Below are 22,250 nucleotides of genomic sequence, written 5' to 3' on the forward strand. Positions count from 1 at the left end.
ATAATGACTATATATGGGCACATCATGACTATATATGGGCATGGAACAGTTTTTGATAGTGTGAACAGGCTTAAGCTAGATTTACACTAGACACGATAACGACACAACAACATATCGCGCAGTTTGTATTCTTCAACACTGCGGGAATCTGTATCGTTTTGTCGTCGTGTTGTAATCGTGTCTAGCATAAATGTAGCTTTAGTAGTCAATTAAAAAAAATAAATTACATTATTAATATACAAATTAAGCAACGCAACTCAAACTGTTTCTTTTCACCAGCATACATGTTAACCAGTAAATTCTATATTAAGTTTGAGAATGATTAAACTCAAATGGATTGTAAAGGGGAAGAAATATGTAATGTAGTGTTTTTTTTTCATTTAATGATATTATCATCATTATTACAATTATTATGATTAAATTATGATAATAAAACAATAGTACCAGTCTTGATCTAATTATACACCACACTTGAGGCTGGGTTTTACAGTACATGGTCTTTGGCAGTTTTGGTTTCAATTTAGAAAAATAATATAATAAATCTTAAAGACACTAAATTCTAGAGGTTTACAGAGGGAGACATATATTAAATAATAAAACTATAATTAATATTCCTTAATATCATAATTTTAATCAATTTTATTTTATTGTTTTTCTGAAAAAATTAATCCCCGAATGGTTAATCATCAGGTGGTAAATATACTCTTAACAATAGAAGATATTTAATTGGTGAAATCTAGTTTAGTACATAGTGCCACAATGAAGGTCAAGTCCTATTGAGGTCACTCACATTGATAAGTATTATGCAAGAAATTGTGCACTAAGTCAAGAATTTTATTTTTTCTTACTTTTCTGATGACTAATCAAAATGATGTAGAAAATTTGAAATAATAGTTTTTAAAAACAATACAAAGTTCATTGAAATTTAGTAGGGCAGGCCTACCAATATACCCTGCAATTATTCACATATTTATAAAGTACTTCAAATTCCTAATCAAAAGTACATGCTAATTCTGTGTTATGTACACTGTTTTACCATGATTGCATTAAAAACATAGTTAAAACTTTATTATTAACACAATTTTGAAAAACCTAAGACATTTTACAAAAAATTTTCAATCTAAGATTAAAATCTGAGCAGCAAAACAGATTGTTATTCAGCCACCATTTCACTCTTTTTTCCTCCCACTCTTTTTGTTCCCCTCTCTCTGCCACTTCAAATCTCTCAAAGATTTTTTTTTTTTTTTTACATTTTTGATTAAAAATTGCTGCCATTATTAATTAGCAGTTTAATTCAAAGCACCATCTTGGAATCAGAAAAATTCAATTTCAGTATACAGTATACCCAACAATATTTTAATGAACAAGTTTGAAATTTTATGACTTTTATACAGGAGTTGTTGTATTTCTAAACAATATAAAAACTGTTAATAGCCTGAGCAAGGTTCTGCAGTGAAATTTATTTCAATTTGAAAATGTATCTATGATGAATTTTGACAAAACGTTATTATCCAAAAGCATTCACCTAAACATATTACACACATTTGTTTTTGATGAAAATATATTTTGGTATATATTTCATTAAAAATAATATTTCTGTCAATATTATTGATATAGAGTTCATATTTGTTAGGTTTACTTTAAAATTATATTTTCAAAATAATATTTGTATAGGAACAACCAACCTTCTATTTTGAAAGCAATTTATCATATCCTAGGCCCTTGTTTTTCTGCCTCTGAAATGCCCTAATAGGTTCTTTGATGCCAGAGCCACTAGCTCCAAGTCCTGAACCAGGTTTCCATCCCATGCTCTCGAGCATCTGATATCCGACGTTGGAAGTCGGTACAGGATTCGAATACCTATCAACATAACCTAAGGAGGCAAGATTTTAAAAATCATTCAAATAAGTATATTCAAGAAAGAAATAGTGGTTCGTAATTGAATAATTAGGCAACGCTATCTAGCCTGTTGTTCATAAAATCGCTACAATGTCGCTACAGTGTTTTTACTGCAATCCCTAAACTGTGTAACTGTACCCTTATGTAATCAGGAAGGCTCTCAAGTCAACCAACCAATGATCATTGCTGATAGCTGTCGGCAGTATCATAGTAATTTTGTTGAAGCAAGGCTTAAAATACAGTTGTAACAACAACTAAGGTGTACACTGCCTACAATGCACAACATTCTTCTACTGTTTACAGGGGGATTGAGCCTCCATAACAAACTGGGTAAAATATACAGAAATAATGTTGTGTCTTATGTTATATAGAATTTATATAGCACCTTTCCCTTCCTATTTCAATCCATAGTGTATTGAAAGGTTAAGTATCATTAATGTTAATATTCGCCATGAAACATTAAAGGAATATTTTATGCATGTAATAACAATACTAAGAAATCAATAAATTAATTAATGTTTTACCTTCTTGGAATGGAGTGGCTGGAGGTGGAGTCTTTCTCCTTCTTTTGGGGTCAAGAAATGGGGGGTAATGTTTGACCTTGCCATTGCTAGAGGATGCTACTGCAAGTAAGAATTCATCTACAGACTCTTGATCTACGAGGTAGGTATTTCTGATAAAAAACGAAAACAGGTACATGGTAAGACACTGTTGTTGAGATTTTCTATTATCATCAAAATCTAACAATTTAAAATATACACCCTTTGGAAATAATAGAAGAGACCACACTAAGAGCATCTGTGCCACAGCAACCACTTTGAGAGGACTCGTCAATTAAACTTCAGGAATGTTCAGCAGAAAGATAGTAGCAAGAAATTTGAACATTCACATGAATATTTAATTGAAAACAAATTCTTACAGAAATTCCAAAATTCTTATAAAATTAATATTTCTGTTGTCTAGTACTGCAATTAAATTTGATTCTATTAATTAAGTGTATTTACCTTGTCTTAATAAGTGTTGGAGAGCACTTTTTAGTTGTCCATTCATTCCTCATATCTAGATTATATAATGAAGCAAGTTGTCCGACCTGAATACGTGTCTTCTTTTTCATGGGTACTAATAACAACCTATCCAATAGAGAAACATACAAAATGGTAGAACATAAATATGGGTTGATATCATCATATTCAAGTTAAATACTAGTATTAATCCAATATCTTCTTTAACAATGTGTGCCACCACCTAAGTATCAGCTTTGTCTACAACACACAGGTAAGCATCATCAACCGAGATTCCTTTTGACATTCTCTCTGTCAATACAGGCGCGGATCCAGAGATGTCCAAAAAGGGGGAAGGGCCGAAAGGGGGCCTAAAGTTGGGCCAATCGAGACAGCACTGTCCTAGGGGGTCCGGGGGCATTCCCCCGCAAAATTTTTGTGTTCTAGACGCCAGAAAATAACATTTGAGGCCTTCTGGGCTTATATTTTTTTCAATTTCTTTCTTTTTTTTCTTCTTTTTACCTCCCAAAAGGGGGGACCAGGGCCGGGCTGGGCACCCCCCCAAATCCGCCCCCACAATATGTTTTCTTACATTAGTGAAGAGATTCATTTGGATCTCTAGACTGTATTTGTTAAGAATTTCTTTTTGATGATCCTTGTCAAGGGAGTGCTAATCTTCTTTCTTCTTCCTTTGTTGTAAGAAAGGAGAGCAGGTTAGCACTCCCCTTGTCAAGGACGGAAGACACTGTACGGTGTTTAACACAAAAATGGTAAAGGCATTGCCGCCTACTTTGTGGCATTTAACCACGTTTTTGAGAATAAAACGTAAGTTAACGTATTTATTCAAATATTTTTTTTGGATCATCAAAAAGAAATCCTTAACAAATAAGTTTTCCACCAAAATAGATGTCTCTATACATGACCAATCAAAGATATATATTGTAGAAAAGTACCTCTCCAATTCTGACCAACTGAGAGAGATCACCTACATCAAAGCACAATCATGTTGATAATAAAATTATCAAAAAACTGTTAATCTAATAACTCATCTAATGACAACCCTCATCGTTTTTACTCCAGAAAACAACCGCAACTCTACTTCTCCCAACAACGGTTTTAATTGTGTTGCATTTTGAAACATCATGTCAATTTTACTCACTCTTCTTCATGTGGATTCTTCAGAAAACGTATTAATTTTTGATTAACATCATGTAGGAAAGAGTTAGGTTTCTTTTGCTGAAAATAAAAATAACAGCATTTTTTACTAACACACCACATAAAAGCATTTAATACAATATTTAACTAAAATTAAAATATATAAATTGCATAATATTTTTAAATTGTCAAAAATGTAGTTAAAACTAAGATGCTTGTTTGAACATATCTATATAATTATATTGTTTTTATAATTATTTAACTTAAATTGGCTGATTTCAAATTTAAAGATTTAGACAATCTTCTCAAAAGTGTACTACGTTTTTAACACATAATGGCCATATTGAATAACTGGACCAATAGCAATAATAAGATTTATAAAGTGCTCAAAGGCACTTTAGTTTTGAAAGACGATGCACTATTGTAACACCTCCAGCTGAAAGACTCAAGGAGAGATAGCAGAGAATGGAATTGAACCAGGGACCAATAATCTGAAAAGATGGTTCAGCACACACAAAATTCCGTCTTTCCAAGATAAATTATCTCAGAAATCCGTCTTTCCGAGATAAATTATCTCGAAAGATGTCATAAGTATTTATTCCATGTTTCTAAGATAATTATCTTGGAAATTCGGAAACGCGGAAGGTCACTTTAAGCTTCCGTACAATGGCTACCAGCAGTTTAGCTAAAATAGCCATGTTGCTTTCATGACTTACTTTCTTTGCCTTGCTTTTTCTTCTTGAGCCCCTAACTCTCAAATTATTTCTGCCATTTTCATAATGCCGAGCCTGATCAGTGACTACTGTTAAGAGAATTATAGAAAAGTATTTAGGTAAAAGAATAGCATTGGTTTGGTGTCTTTTAGGAAAATGAGTTAGAATCAGCTGTAGCATGTTGTGTGCTGTAGACGATAGGATAGGTTCATGAGACCCAGTGAACATCATACCAATCATCATATCATACTGTGCGTATAGTTCCATGGTTCCTCTTATTATACATATTATGTATGTACTATAATGCACCCTGTGCAATCAACTCCACTCATATATTCTAAGGGCAGTGCTATGTTCATATTTAGATTTCTGTCTTATATTTTATCATTTTTGTCTTGAATTTTTTAGTGAAAAAAGTGAAAAGTAACACAATGGAGTTATACAGCTAACCTTTTTGGGAGTAAACTGACAACATTGGAAAACTGCCTTCCAGTATATTTTGGAATCTGGAATCAACCTCATGCACTTGCTTTTCCCACCAAGGAATAATTCCAGGGACTCCATACACTGCGCCAGGCTCGTAGAAAAAATCACTTTGTTCATCATCTCCTAACATCAGAACAAGAAACATTCATTCATTATCTTTTGGTGGAGGTAAAAGCATTCTGTAAAAAGGGTCAAGAGAGCAGACTACTGCAAAAAGGGTTAAGAGAGCGGACTATTGAGAAGTTGTGTTCACAACACCACCTTTATCAATTTAAGATGATTGTGACGAAATTCCTCATTTGGGCATTGTCTCTGAGAGATGTTAGTATATCAGTCTCAAGAAGGATCAGAACATCATGGTTCTATTACAGTGCACCTCCAATGGAGACCCCAAAGTTCCACGACCCCTCTAATTCGAGAAAACTTTTTCCAAGAACCAAAAAACAATCTTCACAAATCTATCCCTCTAATTGGGGAACAAACCCGGGAACCAAACCCAGAGACCACCCCAAATTTTCATGTCCTAAAGGTGGTCTCGCATTGGAGGGTAAACTGGATACAGACTAAATTCCTTTCCTCAAAACTCACCTTCACGGCCTTCATCATTTGTAAAGATGACAATGTTATCATCATCCGAGGAGCTGAAACTACTACTGTGACCAGAACAGTCTTCTGCAAACCTGTGAAAAATATTGTATACACTTGTTACTAGGCAACGGGAATATCAATGTGGATAATCGCAAAAATTGATGAAACTGTTCAGAGCCTGCGTTCTTTCAATACTGTAGCTTGGCTATTGTTACACAGAACAACATTTTTCGTGCATGCTCCTTTGACACTACCTTCATGGGAAGATTTTTAAGGAGAGTATCACATTAACCCCAACAGTCACTCCCCTCTTACTACGTGTGTGAAAAGAACAGAACGGTATATCAATTTACAATGTAGCCACTTCCAACAATAATAGCACTTAGCAACAACAAAAAGTAACAACAAAAAAACAGACCAATAAAAACAAATATAATTATTATTAATAAGGCAAGACTTTTTTATTCCTTGTTTCGCGTACTTATTCTTTTAAAAGACTATCGAAGGAGGGCGGAATAAAAATAAAATGTGTTTTCTTATTTAGCAAATAGTTTTGCCAAAATCATACAGATGGAGGAGAAAATAAAGATAAAAATTTATTGGTGAGTGTAAAATAGGATGGTTAAATGCTTCAAATTTATATAATTAGGAAGAAATATACATATCTTATCTTTGGAGATTTCAAGGCAACGGAGGACGTAACCAAGTTAATGAAAAACATTTTTTGTTGTTGATATTTTCACTTTTTCGTGGCGGCGGGTACGCTAATTGGCCAAAAATTCGCTAAACAAGGAATAAAAAAAGTTTTGCCTAATGGATGCACAATAAAAACAATGTTATAATATACACTACAGTATAATACTGTAATAAAATAACTAATTAATAAAAAGTCTAACTTACTCTTCTGTGTCCCTGTCTTTTGCTTCCATTGTTACATCGCTATCCTGGATGCTCTCCACTTCAGCTGTCCCAGCACTTGTAGGTGTTCCCAGGTCCTCCATGCTATCTTCCTGATCTGCTGCTAATGAATCCATCATGTTTGATTCACATTTTATATCTTCAACCGACATACTTCCGGTTGGACACCCTGAACAGGATGCTCCATTATTACCATCCCCAATGTTTTGTACACTGCCCTCTTTATTTTTTTCATTATTGATTAGCTTTTCCACTTTGTAACCAAATTTACCTTTTAAATTTATAACTGAACTATTATCTTTATTATCGTTTTTCTTTGTCTTGCGTAATTTTCCTTTTCTACGAATCTGTGGGGCATAATCTTGAACAGGTACATTTTGTAAACAGTTGGTTTGGCGATCAATGATCATTCTGCGCATGCGTTTTTTCTTACGATGTGGTTTTTTATGAATGTAGTTTTCTGTCACAGAGTCCGATTCACCATATATATTACTTGTTGATGATGTCACATTCAATGATGAAGCCAGTCGTTGAACCACCACCATTTCGTCCGAGGCAGAGTCACTTAATAATTCCTGGGCTTTAATATTTTCCATATAGTCTTTCAGAGCCCCGTCGTAACTTGAATCAGACCCACTACTCAAATTTCCGCAGTCACATAGTGCGTTCTGATCACATCTTCTTTTCCTACCACGTCGTTTACGAGACTGTCTTTTAAGTTGCCTTGGTGATGTCATACCTGATGATGGACCGTCGTTATCTTGTCCGGCATTCGTAACATGGACGTCAAGTGCATCTGCTAAATCATGAACTAAGTCTTCCATCACTTTTTCCAACTACTGAAAATCAGAAAAGGGAGGGTGGAAAGATTAACAGTGTTTTGCGTGAACAGTCAGTGAGTTTAAAATCTAGTAAGTCCGTTACTATTTATCGTCTTTTAAAATATTATATTAGGCTTGGCTGTGTATTTTGGTCTCATGAACGTATTATTTCAACATATTATATTGATGTAAGCTAAAGACAAATGTATTTTGTTTGGTATAACTTGATAAAGTTTATGTTAAATTTTGATTTTTGTATGGAAATGCACAGTAACATAAACTTAAGGATAGCGCTGTCTCTTATACACATCTAGATGTGTATAAGAGACAGCTGCTAAAATTGTAACGAGTTAACTTGTGGCCGAGTTGACTGTGGCCGAGTTGACTTGTGGCCGAGTTGGATCGAATTCCATGATTTGGCCAGTCAAACGACCTACCGCCGGGAGCTTCACACGTTTACTTCTTAACTATGATTGAAACGCAGCCTGCCTGTTAGTAGTGTTATACATTTGTTAAACAAGTTTCGTTCTATGTGAATTCATTAAAACAGATGCAATACTTAGTACTTAGTTCCTACCCAAGTAATCCTTCCATCAGCAATTACATGACCAGTTTATAATACTCATTTTCAAAGGATTATCTTCTCCATGCCTTGACGTGACCCCAGGCCTAGATATTTGTTGGAAACAGTTAAATATAGCGATTTTTACGAACCAGCTCGATCCATTCCTGATCCATGATTCCAACGCCAGTCTGTCTAGCCCCCTCAACGGCAAGATATAACATAGTTGCTTTAGCAACAGTTCAACAATCGATATAGTAAAGAGTAAAGAACTAGAAGGAAGTGTATGTTTTGCACGAAAAATGCATATTTATTGAAAGACAATGGCAAAAATAGTACACCTTATAAGTAAAACACCAAAGATTATGGAGCAAGTTTTTGCTAGAAACAGGTATGTAAATTCCTATAAATGTTTGCTCTTTTGTAGGCCTAGGCTAGGCCTAGGCTTACTCAGGCTAGGCTAGTCTAGGGGGTACAGTAGGGGCCTATTTTGTTTAGCCTAGCCTAGGTAGCTAGCCTACCTAGCCTAGACCAGAGAGGCCTAGGCCGTCCTCCTAAGTCCTACCCTTGGTTAAGTAGTAGGCTAGTAGAGGCCTAGGCCTAGTAGGCCCACATGGGTAGATAAGAAGACTGAGCTGAGAGGACCCGTTTGTGTTTGTGGACTAGCTAACTAAGGCTAGGCCCCGGGCCCTAGTACCAAACCACCACCACCAGTGTCGTTATTACAAATTACAACTAATTGTTCAATTCCTCTAATATTTAATACGCCGTTCATCGTGGGTGATCTGCAATGCCAGTCTTGAAAGATGACGTAACGCACATTCTGACTTTCCATTGTGTGATGGTGACGTAATTCAATTTACCGTACCTTTAGGCTTTAGTAAATATCATATTGAAGTACAAATACGGTAACGTATCTCTAGCCACAGGGAATTTAATAAGTCCCATGTTTGACTGGTCATTAATTAGGGCCTCCTAGTCCAGGCTCTCTAAAATTTTTTTGTAATTTTCAGCTTTTTTTTTTGTTATAGAAAAGCAGAAGAAGAAAGACAGCAAGAGTGTGCAGCTGCCATAAAAATTCAAGCCTGGTTCCGAGCTGTAAGAGTCAGAGCATATGTCAAATTCCTACACCATTGTGCAACAAAAATTCAGAAAGTATGGCGTGGCTGCCTAGGACGTGCTGCCTTCAGGGTTATGATTAAGAAATTGATGATGGAAATGCAATTAAATTTCTACAATGCAATGGCAGTTAGGGTATGTATGAATTAGTAGTCCATACCCAGCTCTTATATTTTGTAAGCAATGTGTCCCAAGTCTTTGAAACGTGGTTTTGGTACTTCTTGTATAATAATAATATTAATAACTTATACTGTATAGCACATTTTTAATTAAAAACTAATAATTTCATTTATGTATTTAACCATTCCCTTTGGAGATTATTTGGCAATTGTTGACTTATTGAACCATGCAGTAAGTTGGTTTACAACTTTTTATTATTTGTTTATTAAATATTAAAAACAAATACTGAGTGTAGAGAAAGCCATGAGTCTGTGGTCCAACATCATAGGAGTGGTGCCTCTTCTTATTTCAATAATAATAAACAAAAGTGTGTTTTGGATGTTACTTTTCTATAGATTCAGAAAATCTGGAGAGGTTACTACACCAGGAAATATATTCACAATTACTACAGTCGAAAGAAGTATCTGGAAGGACTTGTTATTAAGAATGAATTTGTTAGGTACAGTATTACTTTTTCCCTTTTAGCAAAATTTCTAATTAATATTTTAGAGATGCAATGGGGAACATTGAACTGTTAGGTTGAGTGATCAATCTGTACTTCATGATTGCCATAATAGACATTGTGTGAATAAAACTAATTATAAATAATATTAATAATAAAGTTAGTGAAGCTGTAACTTAATGGGTTAGAGGTGCTTGACTTTCAATTCCAGGGTTCTGGGTTCAAATCTCAGAAAGAGACTTATTTTATAGAGCATCATTTGTCATTTGTCATTTGTCATTACTGGATAAGAATAAAATAACTTAAAAATAAAATGTATTAAAAAGCCAAGCTGGCTTATTTACCGTGTAACACACTTTTAGGGGTTCTATCGGAAAAAGGAGTCGGCCAAACTAAAAATAAACTTTGGTTACTGTTACAGGCCTGAGAATGAAGATGCTGATAGTCGGGATTTTGAAGCGCTGTGTAGTACTCACATCTATTTTATACAAATTATCAGTCATTATCCATTTCAGACAACAATTACAGGAGTACAGTGAGCAAAAGGCTGCAGAGGGTGAACGAGAACTACAACAAAAGATGAAAGATAAATTGGAAGCAGAAGCTCAGAAGAAACATTACTTGCTCAGCACTGAAGTGGTAAAAGCAATAATCACAATTGTGTACTGTACTTGTTTTATCACTTTACAGTATATGCCTGAAGCTTGGCAGTAAAGTAATGCTGTACATTAGCTTATCATTTAAAAATTCTATACTGATTACTTATGCTTGTATCCTTGGAACAGGAACCTACATTTGCTTTATCCAAGAGGCTATGAGTCACTCCTGGTATCAACTACAGTATTTAAATATTGGCATGATGTGTCCATTTTTATGGAAACAATTTATATCTGTTGACCACAAATTAAATACATCATTATAATAATCACTTGTTTTATATTATTTTAGATCCCAGGCATCTATAATTCACCTTTCCAGCCCTACCCAGATGAGATGGAGTACCTATTGAGAGGTGTGAAGCCAAGACCACCAAAAGGTCCTAAACTAAAAAGAGATAACCGCTCTGGAAAGATTGTTGCAGCCAGCCCACCTTTACCACTCACAACCCCACTTCCACCAATAGGCCAGAAACCACAGGTAAGTTCCTATTTGTAGCTTTCCAGCTAACAGGAGAATTATCGTGTGGTGCCGTGCATTATTAAAAAGTAATTAGAAACTCAAGCAAATGAGTTTTCACATAGTGATTGGCTCTTATGTAAACGATGGTCGAGCTTTGATGTCGATAAAATAGCACTCCTGCATATCAACAAATACTGTATTACTAATGTGTCAAGACTTGTTTTATAATATGCAATGCAATTTATTTTTTATTTGTGCAGGGCCCATTCCGAACACCAGATGAGGTGCTTAAGCAGCGATACAAACCTCTGCAGCCGACACTGAGAGTAGCAACATCATTCGCATCGGTTGAAGAAGCAAGAGATGCAATGAAGATGAAGGAATGGGTGATGAGAGTGAATGATAACATGTAAGTCTTCCTCTTATTTCATATGAATGAGGCTTCCATAATGACTTTGAAAGTGTGGGTTAGTCAGTGAGTGTTGCTTTGTTAGTCAGTGAGTGTTAACTGTAAGTCAGTGAGTGTTAACTTGTAAGTCAGTGAGGGTTTATTTGTCAGTGAGTGTTAACTTGTAAGTCAGTCTATCCTCTCAAAGGTAGCTTCATCAAAGAATTTTTTTTACTTGCAGATTTTTGCCATGTACTAAAAGGCATAGAGATTATGATCCTCTTTTACACACTACATCAGCTTATGGACATTTACCATATGGAACCAAATATTTTCGACACACGGATAAATCACAAAATATCACAACAGAGGTAAGATGTTGAGTGTTTTTTTTTTTTATAGAATTCTGCAGTAGTTGAATTTTTCTGTGTACTATATAGCCATATTTTATTTAACTCCATTTATCCATTGGAAAATGGTACAGTATAAAATCCTGTATCTTAATCTTATTATTTCTATAATTTCTTGCAGCGGTTTCATCGGGTCGTCTCGCCAATACCTGTGTTTGAAAAGCTGAATGATAATTATTCAAAAGGGACAGAAACTGTACCATAATGATTCAGATAAAGAAACAATTAATATTATTAAAAACATTTATTAAAGTTTCAACGACACAATGTCAAATGTTTCGTGTCAATGTTGACATTTTCATTTTGTCAAGTACTGTATTTCAACAAAGCCATCTGATTGGAGGACACTGAAGGCATGTCTCTACAAGAAAGCACCGTATGTAATTAGGCTTGATCAGTTTAGCCATCTGATTGGATGACGCTGAAGGCGTGTCTACTTGAAAGTACTGTAATGTAATTAGGCTTGACAAACTCATTATTGACGTATAAAAATAGCAATTAGTCCCCCGTATCAAATTATATTTTAATCTAAAAAATGTTAAAATAACACTAAAAATAGAATGATATAATATTATCTATCATTATTTATACAGTATCAAAATTTAAAACATTAAAATCCATTTTAAAGATGCTTGAACACGGTTTAATGTCCAATTGGCATCCTTTAATGTAAAGGAAACATACATTTTCAGTGTTACAATGACTTTCAGATAAAAAAATATACATGTCTTAGAATAGATATAAATAGAATATAGACAAAATGGGATAATTCAAAGAACTGTGTAAACATTAGATGCTACGTTTACAATGCAATTTGAGCAGAGTTTTAGTCTTAGTTTTTACTTTAAACCAAAAAATTGATGGGATTTTTTTTGTAATATAATGTATATCTCTTGATAAAAATGTACTGTAAATATGAAAATAAAAGTATTAATGGGTTCTTACTTATTATTTCTGAATTGTTTATTAGTTTTCACTATACCCATGGAAAAAACCTTACTAGAAATGACTTACAGTTTTATGCTACAAAGAAATTCCCGAAGCCCTTTATTAGGCAGGTAAGCCTTGGCATGGCACATTATTTACATTGTTTTCCACGATAAAGATTAATAGCTCACTTTTTGGGGTTTCACAATAATTTACAAACTCAGGTTGTCCAGCACAATTTACCCAAAAGTGTGTTATGTGGGTACACTCATTATCCTGGATGTTGGTCAATACACAAGATTCAAGATTCAATATACAAGATTCCATTTATTGTCACATACTGTACAAGCAAAGTAAATGAAATTTGCTTTCCAGAGCGAGGAATACAAAAAATATACACACAGATAAAATTACAAGACAACTATAAATATAAAAATCTATACACAGTAGGCTATTATGGGTTCAATACATTTTTGTAGCAATTTTCTCTATTTTCGTATGTTAGTTATTGGGCCAAATTAATAGAACTCTTTGCTATTCCTGATATTTCTCAGAAGCTATAATGAGGTTCAATGCATCAATTCGAGCAAAAAAAAATTACTCTGCAAAACCACCATTGCCAACAAGGGTGGTGAGTCTAAGTTGACAGAGGGTATAACTATAACCTAAAGGTCATTGGTTCGCTCTTAGTGATTCATGCTTTCTTTGCTGCTTACGTGCAGCTACAGCATTCAGGGAAGGGGGTACACCCTGCATTACAACATGGCTCTACACTGGGATCTTTCTTATTTTTAATTTCACTTTCTCTCCATATCATGTTTGCCTCAAATTTAACTTTGATTTCATAAATTTTTGATAAGATTGATGCGTATTTAGGATCTTTACTCAAATCGTACTGCTCAGATAGATCCTCATTCAAGTTGTAGAGAAGTGGAGGCGAATGCACTGTTTCCTTTGCGCTTGGTCTGCAATCTAAGTCATGGTTATTCCTTCCTGAGTTGCTCTCCCCTGCAGTGTAATAGTGGGCCTTGAATTGTTCATAACGAACAGCATAAACGCCAATTTCTGGTTTGCAATATGTTGCATAGTAAAAGAATGTGTTTCTATTGCTCTGAAAAAAAGAGAATTATCAGTTTTATAAACTATTAAAATAGTTTATAAAATTATTGATAACTTGTACAGTATTTATAAATCTATCAATAATTAAAATAAAAATTAATACTTCAAATTACGACATGTTCCAAACAAATAAATCATTCCACGAACACACATAATATTTCTTTGTATTAATCTATGGTGATAACATTGATATGGAGATACATCTCCACCTTTTATAAATTTAGAAATACATGATTTTAATAAGAAAAAATAATAATGTTTCATGTCCACTGGTTAAATAATGAACATATTCACGCCTTTGTGCGTGTTTTCTTTCATTCCCTAGATACTGTGTGAAGTATTTTTTAGTGTTGCAGTTACAGGGGTGTATCCTGGATTTTTTCTGGGTGGGTCATGATCATAATTTTTTAGAATTGAGATAGATTAGTCACAAAATTAGCAAGGTCTTTGGACTCATTGCTGGTACTTCAATGCTTTTTCATTTATGTTATTGTGAAAAGGCCTTCGAAAAAATGTCTTTGGAAAAAAATGTGGGCATTTGAAAATTTCTTTTTTGGGGAGGGGGGGTTGTACAACCTTCCCGACCCCCCTCCCCTTGCATACACCCATGAGTTACATTGCAGCAAATGCAATCAACACAAAACCTGGGCAAAAAATACTAACCTTCTCTCCTTTGAAGATTATAGAGGATATATCAACCCCATCGATGGTTACATTTGGTAACGGAGCGCCCACAATACTTGCAATGGTGGGCAGCAAGTCCAGAGTGGTGGCAAGGTGGGACGTCCTTCCTACTTGAATCCTACTGGGCCAGTATGCTATAGCAGGGACTCGTTGACCTCCTTCATATGTTGTCCCTTTACCGCACTTTAACGGCCCTGCACTACCTCCATTCAGTAAATGCACTAAGCAAGGTCTATACAAAATAAACGTATAGATAATCCAATCCAATCTTTTATATAGCACCAAAATCTAGTTCCGTATTCAGAAGCGCTTTACTCCAGAAACAACTAATTTGAAACTAAAATGCATGTACCATTCATTTATGGATTCTGACTCACATTATTTTTTCATAATAAACAATATGAAATTATTTCACAGATATACTGTAGGTATTACAAAGTTAATAAAAATATGCCGGTCACCCCCCACCCCAATTAAAGACCACTTTTGGGACCGGGATTTCCATCGGCTTTGGAAACCTTAGTCTCTAATTAGAATAATAAAGATAAAATACATTTGTTAATTTGGGACCACAAAAAAGTAGTCTTAATTGGAGGTGGTCTTTAATTGGAGAGGTCTTTAATTAGAGGGAGATTTGTATTTAATAATGGATTTATATAGTGTAGATATCCATTTCCTGGGGTGGATGCAGAATTAGGTGGTAAGGGCTGTGTGAGAGTCCACACCACCTCAGCCCTACCATGGTTGAGGCTAAGGTGCAAAAAGTTTGAGAATAAGGACCCCCACCTCCTCACCCCCACCACATCCGCCCCAGATTTCAGAGAAAACTTGTCATTGAATACAGACAGAATCAATCATATGCAATGTACAACTGGCCGAGTAATTAAAATAAAAACCGAAATGCCATATGTAAGAAACAGTAGATGTCAAGTTTGGGGGAGCCAAGTCAACTAACATTGATTTATTTATCATACTCAAAATCATGTTAATTGATAGATTGATACTTGTACAAAATATACATTTACTATAGTCTTAATCAGTTAGCAATAAGTGCTACTTAAGAGGAATGTGGGTTCATTCGTTTAAAATTTACAACAGATTCACACTGATATACAGTACTACATATTACAGTAGAACCCCTATAGGGGACACCCTTGGGACCCAAAAAAAGTGTCCCCTTAAAAGGGGTGTCCCAAAGGAGGGGTTCTACTGTGTATGAATGGGTCATGTGAAAATGTTTATAAAAATTAAGTATTCAAATTACCCATTGTCTGAGGTAAAGAAAACAAAGGTGTTGTTCTCAATGCCACTTTCTCTAAGTTGTTGCATCACTTCCCCTACACTCCAGTCCAATTCAGCTAAAGAGTCTCCAAAAGCACCTCTGATTGTTGTGTTTCGAAATTTCTTGCTAGCAAACTGAGGATTATGGGTATGATGGAATGCAAAGTACAGGAAAAATGGTTTAGCCTCATGAACTGACTTTGATATGAAATTTCGAGCCTGTGATGTGTATCGTTCAGATAAGGTAACAAAATCTGTTGGCTGTTCAATGAGAGTGTCGTCCTTAAACAACGGACATGATACAAATTGTGTGTCACATGAATAATAGCAAGGATCTTTCGGATAGAAACATGTGACACAAGGACACATATCATGTGTGTATGGTATCCCATAATACTCATCGAATCCTTGTTTGGTCGGTAAGTACATGCCCTGCTTTCCCACACCAAGATGCCACTTGCCGACGAGACCGGTGTTGTATCCCACTGTCTTCAGTACTTCGGCAATAGTTGTTTCATTTAGTGGAAGACCACCGGTGGATGATGGGTAGAAGACACCTGGATAAACACCAGTTCTGGGAACATGACGACCAGTCATTAATGATGCCCTAAGTTAACAAAAATATACATTTGAAATACATGTACTCTTCATGAGTAAAAGAAAAAGATATATTCATCAATCTGATATTTAAATTGAAATAAAAATATAAAACTCTATCAACAATATATAATTGTTTTTAAATTGTATAAAAGTAGAGCAATTTGATAAAAAAAATTAATTAAAAAATTGTTTTTTATACAAATATATATATATATATATAATATATATATATATATATAATATTATAATATAATATAATATAAATCAAGAAGATAGCCTTCAACACTGTTAAATTATATATAAATCATCAAAGAAAGGTAAATACACTGTTTGAATAAATGATGTGATACATCGTGTAGCATAGCTCTCAACGAATGTTTTTCTATAATTAATGAATAAATACATTGTTTTCGAATCCCGTCACAGGCATTTTATTACACAATATAATGTATTTATTTATAGGACAACATTCGTTGAGAGCTATGCTACATGATGTATCACGTCCTTTATTCAATATGATAATTTTTTTTGACATATTATACGGAATTGGTTTGCTTTGCATTTAAATAGGATTTTTTAATGCTTTTCTTTATAATCTTTAATTTATATTTTACAGGTACTATCTAAAATGTGACTTTTGGATTTATTGCATAGAAATACTATCCAGAATAAAAAGTTGAAAAGAATAAACTACCTTGAGGGCGTACACACTGGATTGGCAACATAAAACTGGGTGAAGAGTAGGCCTTGGTTTGCAAGACGGTCCAAATTTGGTGCGTAGGATGTTGGGTGCCCATACGCTGGTAAATCACCATATCCAAGATCATCAGCAAACATTAATACGATATTGGGCCAATAGTCTGGTACGAAATGTAGCAAAATAAGGGTTTGCATTTTTTTAGCTACATTTTAAAAGAATTGGATATTAGCAAAATAGACATTACTGAACATAAAATGTATGTGCAACATTTTTTTTCATGTGCAAGGAGTAGGCCAGCAATTTCAAAAGATGGCTGCCATTTTAAAACATTTTATTACAAATAATGGTAAATATTCATGTTATAAAATCTATATATTAAAAATCGTTTTAATATACTGTAAGTGACAACAAAAATTAAAATAATATTACACTTCAAATTTGCAAAATTCAAATCCAAAATGGCCACCATTTCATTTATTTTAAACATATATTTTATTAATGTACTTTATGATTTAATTAGGCCAAATAAACCTAGCATTTGAAATGGAACAAATTGCGAACAATAATTTAATTATCTTAAAATTGCTGATTACCCCCAGTGACATAACTGTGGTTCCAGGGGCCCTTTTTAGGTCTTGGTCGCCAATACCATTGTGGGAATAGATGTGCCCATTTTTTATTCATGTTTGTCATTGCATTCTCTAAATGTTTTTACGATGAAATAAATGATATTATATCACTGTGACAGATCCAAGACTTTGAAATAGAGGGGCCTAGTAATGACAAACTTTCACAAAAAAAATGTCTAATATCGCTGAGCCCCACGGTTGGGGTCGAGGTAAGAACAATTTTGATTATGGAACCTCAGATGGCCGGAGATTGGCCGGAAATGGCACACAAACCTAAAATTTGAATATAATTTCCTTTTTATCGCCATTTAAAAAAAATAATTTTTGACAAATTTGGGGGAGTGGGGGTGGGTGGAAGATTCTCCCTCTTTTTAATCCGTCACTGGATATATGATATATGTCCTACTCTACAGTCGATATTAGAGACACATTATGCTGTATCAACAAAGCTCTTTTGGTCAGGGTACTAGGCTAGATCGAGGACCTTATGGCATGGGTAGGTGGCATTCGGGGCCCCTACAAACAGGTCGGCCATGAGGACTCCGGCTGCACGAGAGCGCATAGGCATTATTACGCCACTGGCTACCCCCTGTTTCCCCCCCTACTACTGTATCCTTATTTTAGCACAAAAAAAAAAGGTGCAACCGACCAAATTTTCCTTGACTACAAACGTTTACTGTATTGACAGCACATATCGTCAAAATAAACAAGAACATCTTGGATTGGTTGGCCTGAATTATCATAGACTTTCCACAGAACCAGCTCCCTCGTTCGTCGGTATAGTGCTACACTTGCACGACCCAGGCTTCTAGCTCTCGGCTACCGTACCGTTTGCCTCACAGCTAGCCTAGGCTAGGCTCGAGGCTAAAGTTAGACAGAGGGCTAGCAAGAAGGGCTAGGCTATGTCTCGGAGCCTGATAGAAAGACTACAGAAATCTCAAAACGCCTACAGTTCCGGTGCTTAGCTTAGTCGCAAATATTTAGAGAAAATGATGGTTTCAATCACTAATATACATTACTTAACCCAGGCCTTGGTCTCCTGTCGGTCTATCCGTTCCCAAGGGGGAAATCCCTAGTCAGTTCAGATGAAACCATTATCATCATGGGGAATAATTTTAAATTTATATATTATTGAAAACATTGATCATATCAGGGAGTTGTTATAGTAACCTAGAAAAAATCTACTGGTGAAGGCATCGAGGCAATACGAAACCATTTAACAGAAATGAATACTAAATCATAAGTTGCATATTCAATGTCCTGGAATATTATAGAGGCTCCAGAATATTCCAGCCATTTGGAATAGGAACTCTACTAGAATATTCTATTCCAAACGAGGACGCCTTCCGATCCCCGTCAGATGATGTAATTGTCTATTTTTGCACGCTCTCGAAGCTGCTCCGAACTTTCTCGACTCCGTCGGTTTAAGGTATATAATCGGCCACAAACTCTTTCTAGCAATTTAGTCATAGACTTGAAACGAAGAGGATAGAAAAAGCAAACAGCTGAACGCTTTGGAATTTCCAAGTAAGTATTACTCTATTAAACTTAGCAGCCTTTGCTTGACCATACAATTATGTTTTGAAGTACGTATTTATAGGTACTATGATTTTATAGGCATAGTGTATTTGTTCGTTTGAATACTTATAAGCATTAATTATAGACCAAATGCTATTATCCCTGTTGAATCATGCGTACTTATCTAAAATATGCTGGCTACTGTTGTGTTCTTGACACTAGTTAATTTAATGGAATTACAGATACACCCGTTAACCTACATCTATTTTTAACCTGCAATAGTTTAATGGTGATGAAGAACGATCCAATAAATTAAGCATTTTTCGTTTGTTAATGTTTTATTTGTTTGTCCTATTAATTCTTCTTATTATTAGACCTATTGTATTTCAGATACTCAAAATAATATAGTAAAGTCGAAATTACATCATGACGCAAAAAGCTATCGGCATCGATTTGGGAACAACTTACTCATGTGTTGGTGTGTTCCAAAATGGTAAAGTGGAGATAATATCGAACGATCAAGGAAACAGGACGACACCGAGTTATGTTGCGTTTACCGAAACAGAGAGGCTCATCGGGGATGCTGCCAAGAACCAGGTTGCAATGTAAGTACATAGGCCTAATAGATAGGTCTACTATATCTTGTAATAATGAATAAAGATGGTCCACACTATAAAATTTTATGCGTCAAATCACTGTGATATACCTATATTTGGGGTGTAAAATATGACATCATCAAATTTGTCACATACGATTCGAAGATCAAGGCTTAGACAACGTCTGCACTTTTGTAAAGTTTTTTTTTTCAAATAGGCCAACATTTTAGTTTTTGAATACTCGGCTACCAAAAAAAAGTCTGTTAATAAGAATATTAAAAATATTAAAATTGAAGCTAATAATTTAACAACATGATTATTTACTTATAATATACACTTGATTTTCGATAGTCATGCACATTTCAAACTACGAGATGGTTACTGACCGAAGGAACATTCATTATATTGAGCGCCAGTTTTCACTTTAATTATAGTTAGCTTCATAGTTCTTCTTTGACAAAATTTTTGATGCTGCTTTAACTATTTCATGATTAGAAGAAAATTGTCTTAAATATAAAAATATTCGGGCGCACATGACATGATTCATAAAACATTAAAAGAAAATAAAGTTTCATGTAGGCCTATTAAATGTTTGTAGTTATATTAATCGATATTACATTTGTTTCTCTTTCATAGGAACCCTAAAAACACAGTCTTCGATGCAAAACGATTAATAGGTAGAGCTTTTGACGACTCCACCGTCCAAGCAGACAAAAAGCATTGGCCATTTACACTGACCAATAGAGCTGGTAAGCCAACAATACAGGTACAACATGCTGGAGAAGTCAGAACATTTACTCCGGAGGAGATCAGCTCAATGGTGTTAATGAAAATGAAGGAAACAGCGGAGGCATACCTTGGACAGAAGGTGACGAATGCAGTGGTAACAGTTCCCGCATACTTCAATGACTCTCAACGACAGGCTACAAAGGATGCTGGTGTCATTGCCGGATTGAACGTCTTACGAATCATTAATGAGCCAACGGCAGCTGCACTAGCATATGGACTTGATAAGAAACTGTCAGGTGAAAAGAACATCTTGATTTTCGATCTGGGTGGTGGAACATTTGATGTTTCCATTCTCACAATAGATGATGGTGTGTTTGAAGTCCGGTCGACAGCTGGAGATACTCATCTTGGTGGTGAGGACTTTGACAACAGACTTGTAAATCATCTGGCAAATGAGTTTCAGAGGAAGTATAAGAAAGACATGACTGTAAACCCCAGAGCAATTCGTAGACTTCGGACGGCAGCAGAAAGGGCAAAGCGAACACTCTCCAGTAGCACTCAAGCTAGCATTGAAGTCGATTCCTTATATGAAGGTACGGACTTTTACACTAGCGTGTCCAGAGCCAGGTTCGAAGAACTCTGCGCGGATTTATTCCGCAAGTGTCTGGAACCAGTTGAAAAAGCATTGAATGATGCTAAGCTTGGTAAATCTGAGATTCATGAAGTGGTTTTGGTTGGAGGATCAACTCGAATTCCAAAAATACAAAAGTTGCTTCAGGATTTCTTGAATGGCAAAAATCTAAACAAATCAATCAACCCAGATGAAGCTGTGGCCTACGGTGCTGCCGTTCAAGCAGCCATCTTATCTGGTGACAACAGTTCAGAAATTAAAGACGTTCTATTAGTGGATGTCACACCTCTGTCCCTGGGAATTAAGACAGCAGGTGGCATGATGTCAAAGCTGATCGATCGTAATTCTCAAATCCCAAAGAAAGCCACACAAACTTTCACAACCTACGCTGACAATCAACCAGCTGTTACTATTCAGGTTTACGAAGGTGAAAGAGCAATGACAAAGGATAACAATCGCCTTGGAACATTTGATCTCTCTGGAATTGCACCAGCTCCTAGAGGCGTCCCAAAGATTGAGGTATCATTCGACATTGATGCCAACGGCATACTGAATGTAACTGCTAAAGATAGTGGCACAGGGCGCTCAAATAGCGTCACCATTACAAATAATAATGGACGACTATCACAGGCTGATATTGAGAGAATGGTGAATGAAGCCGCACAGTTTAAAGCTGAAGACGACGCCGAAAGAGAAAGAGTGACATCCAGGAATAACCTTGAGAGCTATGCCTACAATGTAAAGACAAGTATAGAAGGTACCGATGAAAGCAAAGTAAATAGTGCGGACAAAGACACAGTCTTGAAAGCAGTTAAGGAAGCCGTTGAATGGCTGGACAACAACAGTCTTGCAACTAAGGAAGAATATGATCACCAGCAAAATGAACTGCAGAAGGTGTGTTCACCAATCCTGTCGAAGCTATACGGTGGTAATGCACACCAGAAAGAATCACACAACCACAGTAAACCTACATCTGGCACTGGTCCGACCGTTGAAGAAGTTGATTAAATAATGTAGTCATTGAAAGAATATATA

The 22,250-nt window shown here is 35.4% G+C and overlaps 4 protein-coding genes and 1 non-coding gene across 8 annotated transcripts; 3 read left to right on the forward strand and 2 right to left on the reverse strand.

The window, feature by feature from the left end:
- Positions 1–358: 358 nt before the first annotated feature.
- Positions 359–8,310, reverse strand: LOC117111608 (G patch domain-containing protein 2-like). The gene is made up of 9 exons (XM_033254556.1): positions 8,159–8,310; positions 6,743–7,599; positions 5,843–5,934; positions 5,219–5,377; positions 4,772–4,857; positions 4,060–4,136; positions 2,904–3,029; positions 2,424–2,572; positions 359–1,873 (listed from the first exon to the last, which is right to left on the reverse strand). Exons 2-9 carry the CDS (start codon positions 7,582–7,584, stop codon positions 1,689–1,691), a joined length of 1,716 nt encoding a protein of 571 aa, XP_033110447.1. The 5' UTR covers positions 7,585–7,599; positions 8,159–8,310; the 3' UTR covers positions 359–1,688.
- On the forward strand, positions 3,592–3,716 carry LOC117111717. Its single transcript, XR_004445904.1, has one exon. It is a non-coding gene; the product is annotated as a U6atac minor spliceosomal RNA (small nuclear RNA).
- A 69-nt stretch (positions 8,311–8,379) lies between the features above and the next one.
- On the forward strand, positions 8,380–12,745 carry LOC117111665 (spermatogenesis-associated protein 17-like). The gene is made up of 8 exons (XM_033254640.1): positions 8,380–8,534; positions 9,175–9,397; positions 9,778–9,881; positions 10,400–10,523; positions 10,833–11,021; positions 11,264–11,412; positions 11,633–11,762; positions 11,923–12,745. The coding sequence occupies exons 1-8, from the start codon at positions 8,467–8,469 to the stop codon at positions 12,004–12,006; spliced, it is 1,071 nt and encodes a 356-aa protein (XP_033110531.1). The 5' UTR covers positions 8,380–8,466; the 3' UTR covers positions 12,007–12,745.
- Positions 12,078–18,810, reverse strand: LOC117111664 (arylsulfatase A-like). Of its 3 annotated transcripts, none has more exons than XM_033254638.1 (5): positions 18,766–18,810; positions 17,107–17,314; positions 15,796–16,419; positions 14,511–14,763; positions 12,078–13,839 (listed from the first exon to the last, which is right to left on the reverse strand). In XM_033254638.1, exons 2-5 carry the CDS (start codon positions 17,304–17,306, stop codon positions 13,441–13,443), a joined length of 1,476 nt encoding a protein of 491 aa, XP_033110529.1. In that variant the 5' UTR covers positions 17,307–17,314; positions 18,766–18,810; the 3' UTR covers positions 12,078–13,440. The 3 variants fall into 3 exon arrangements, with proteins under 3 accessions (XP_033110529.1, XP_033110528.1, XP_033110527.1); XM_033254637.1 differs by lacking the exon at positions 18,766–18,810 and adding an exon at positions 18,391–18,754 and having other exon boundaries at positions 17,107–17,272; XM_033254636.1 differs by lacking the exon at positions 18,766–18,810 and adding an exon at positions 18,391–18,754.
- Positions 18,811–19,162: 352 nt separating this feature from the next.
- LOC117111662 (heat shock 70 kDa protein IV-like) lies at positions 19,163–22,244 on the forward strand. Of its 2 annotated transcripts, none has more exons than XM_033254634.1 (3): positions 19,163–19,268; positions 19,650–19,864; positions 20,492–22,244. In XM_033254634.1, the coding sequence occupies exons 2-3, from the start codon at positions 19,686–19,688 to the stop codon at positions 22,221–22,223; spliced, it is 1,911 nt and encodes a 636-aa protein (XP_033110525.1). In that variant the 5' UTR covers positions 19,163–19,268; positions 19,650–19,685; the 3' UTR covers positions 22,224–22,244. The 2 variants fall into 2 exon arrangements, with proteins under 2 accessions (XP_033110525.1, XP_033110526.1); XM_033254635.1 differs by having other exon boundaries at positions 19,218–19,268; positions 19,634–19,864.
- Positions 22,245–22,250: the final 6 nt, after the last annotated feature.

The sequence above is a fragment of the Anneissia japonica genome, unplaced genomic scaffold (genome assembly GCF_011630105.1).
Source record: "Anneissia japonica isolate Jap-2015-1 unplaced genomic scaffold, ASM1163010v1 scaffold287923_len1623670_cov205, whole genome shotgun sequence".
NCBI lineage: Eukaryota > Metazoa > Echinodermata > Crinoidea > Comatulida > Comatulidae > Anneissia > Anneissia japonica.

What these genes read in the sequence shown, in the direction of transcription:
- LOC117111608 (XM_033254556.1), bottom strand. Translation starts at nt 7,584, where the DNA reads ATGGAAGACTTAGTTCATGATTTAGCAGATGCACTTGACGTCCATGTT. An exon ending in GTCAGTTTACTCCCAAAAAG is followed by an intron (nt 4,858 to 5,218) that starts GTTAGCTGTATA and finishes TTCTCTTAACAG; the next exon opens with TAGTCACTGATCAGGCTCGG. An exon ending in AGCCACTCCATTCCAAGAAG is followed by an intron (nt 1,874 to 2,423) that starts GTAAAACATTAA and finishes TTGCCTCCTTAG; the next exon opens with GTTATGTTGATAGGTATTCG.
- LOC117111665 (XM_033254640.1), top strand. Translation starts at nt 8,467, where the DNA reads ATGGCAAAAATAGTACACCTTATAAGTAAAACACCAAAGATTATGGAG. An exon ending in ACAATGCAATGGCAGTTAGG is followed by an intron (nt 9,398 to 9,777) that starts GTATGTATGAAT and finishes ACTTTTCTATAG; the next exon opens with ATTCAGAAAATCTGGAGAGG. An exon ending in ACTTGCTCAGCACTGAAGTG is followed by an intron (nt 10,524 to 10,832) that starts GTAAAAGCAATA and finishes ATATTATTTTAG; the next exon opens with ATCCCAGGCATCTATAATTC.
- LOC117111664 (XM_033254636.1), bottom strand. Translation starts at nt 18,484, where the DNA reads ATGATAATTCAGGCCAACCAATCCAAGATGTTCTTGTTTATTTTGACG. An exon ending in TTGTAGTCAAGGAAAATTTG is followed by an intron (nt 17,315 to 18,390) that starts GTCGGTTGCACC and finishes TTTAAAATGTAG; the next exon opens with CTAAAAAAATGCAAACCCTT. An exon ending in TAATCTTCAAAGGAGAGAAG is followed by an intron (nt 13,840 to 14,510) that starts GTTAGTATTTTT and finishes TCTTTTTTTCAG; the next exon opens with AGCAATAGAAACACATTCTT.
- LOC117111662 (XM_033254634.1), top strand. Translation starts at nt 19,686, where the DNA reads ATGACGCAAAAAGCTATCGGCATCGATTTGGGAACAACTTACTCATGT. An exon ending in GCCAAGAACCAGGTTGCAAT is followed by an intron (nt 19,865 to 20,491) that starts GTAAGTACATAG and finishes TCTCTTTCATAG; the next exon opens with GAACCCTAAAAACACAGTCT.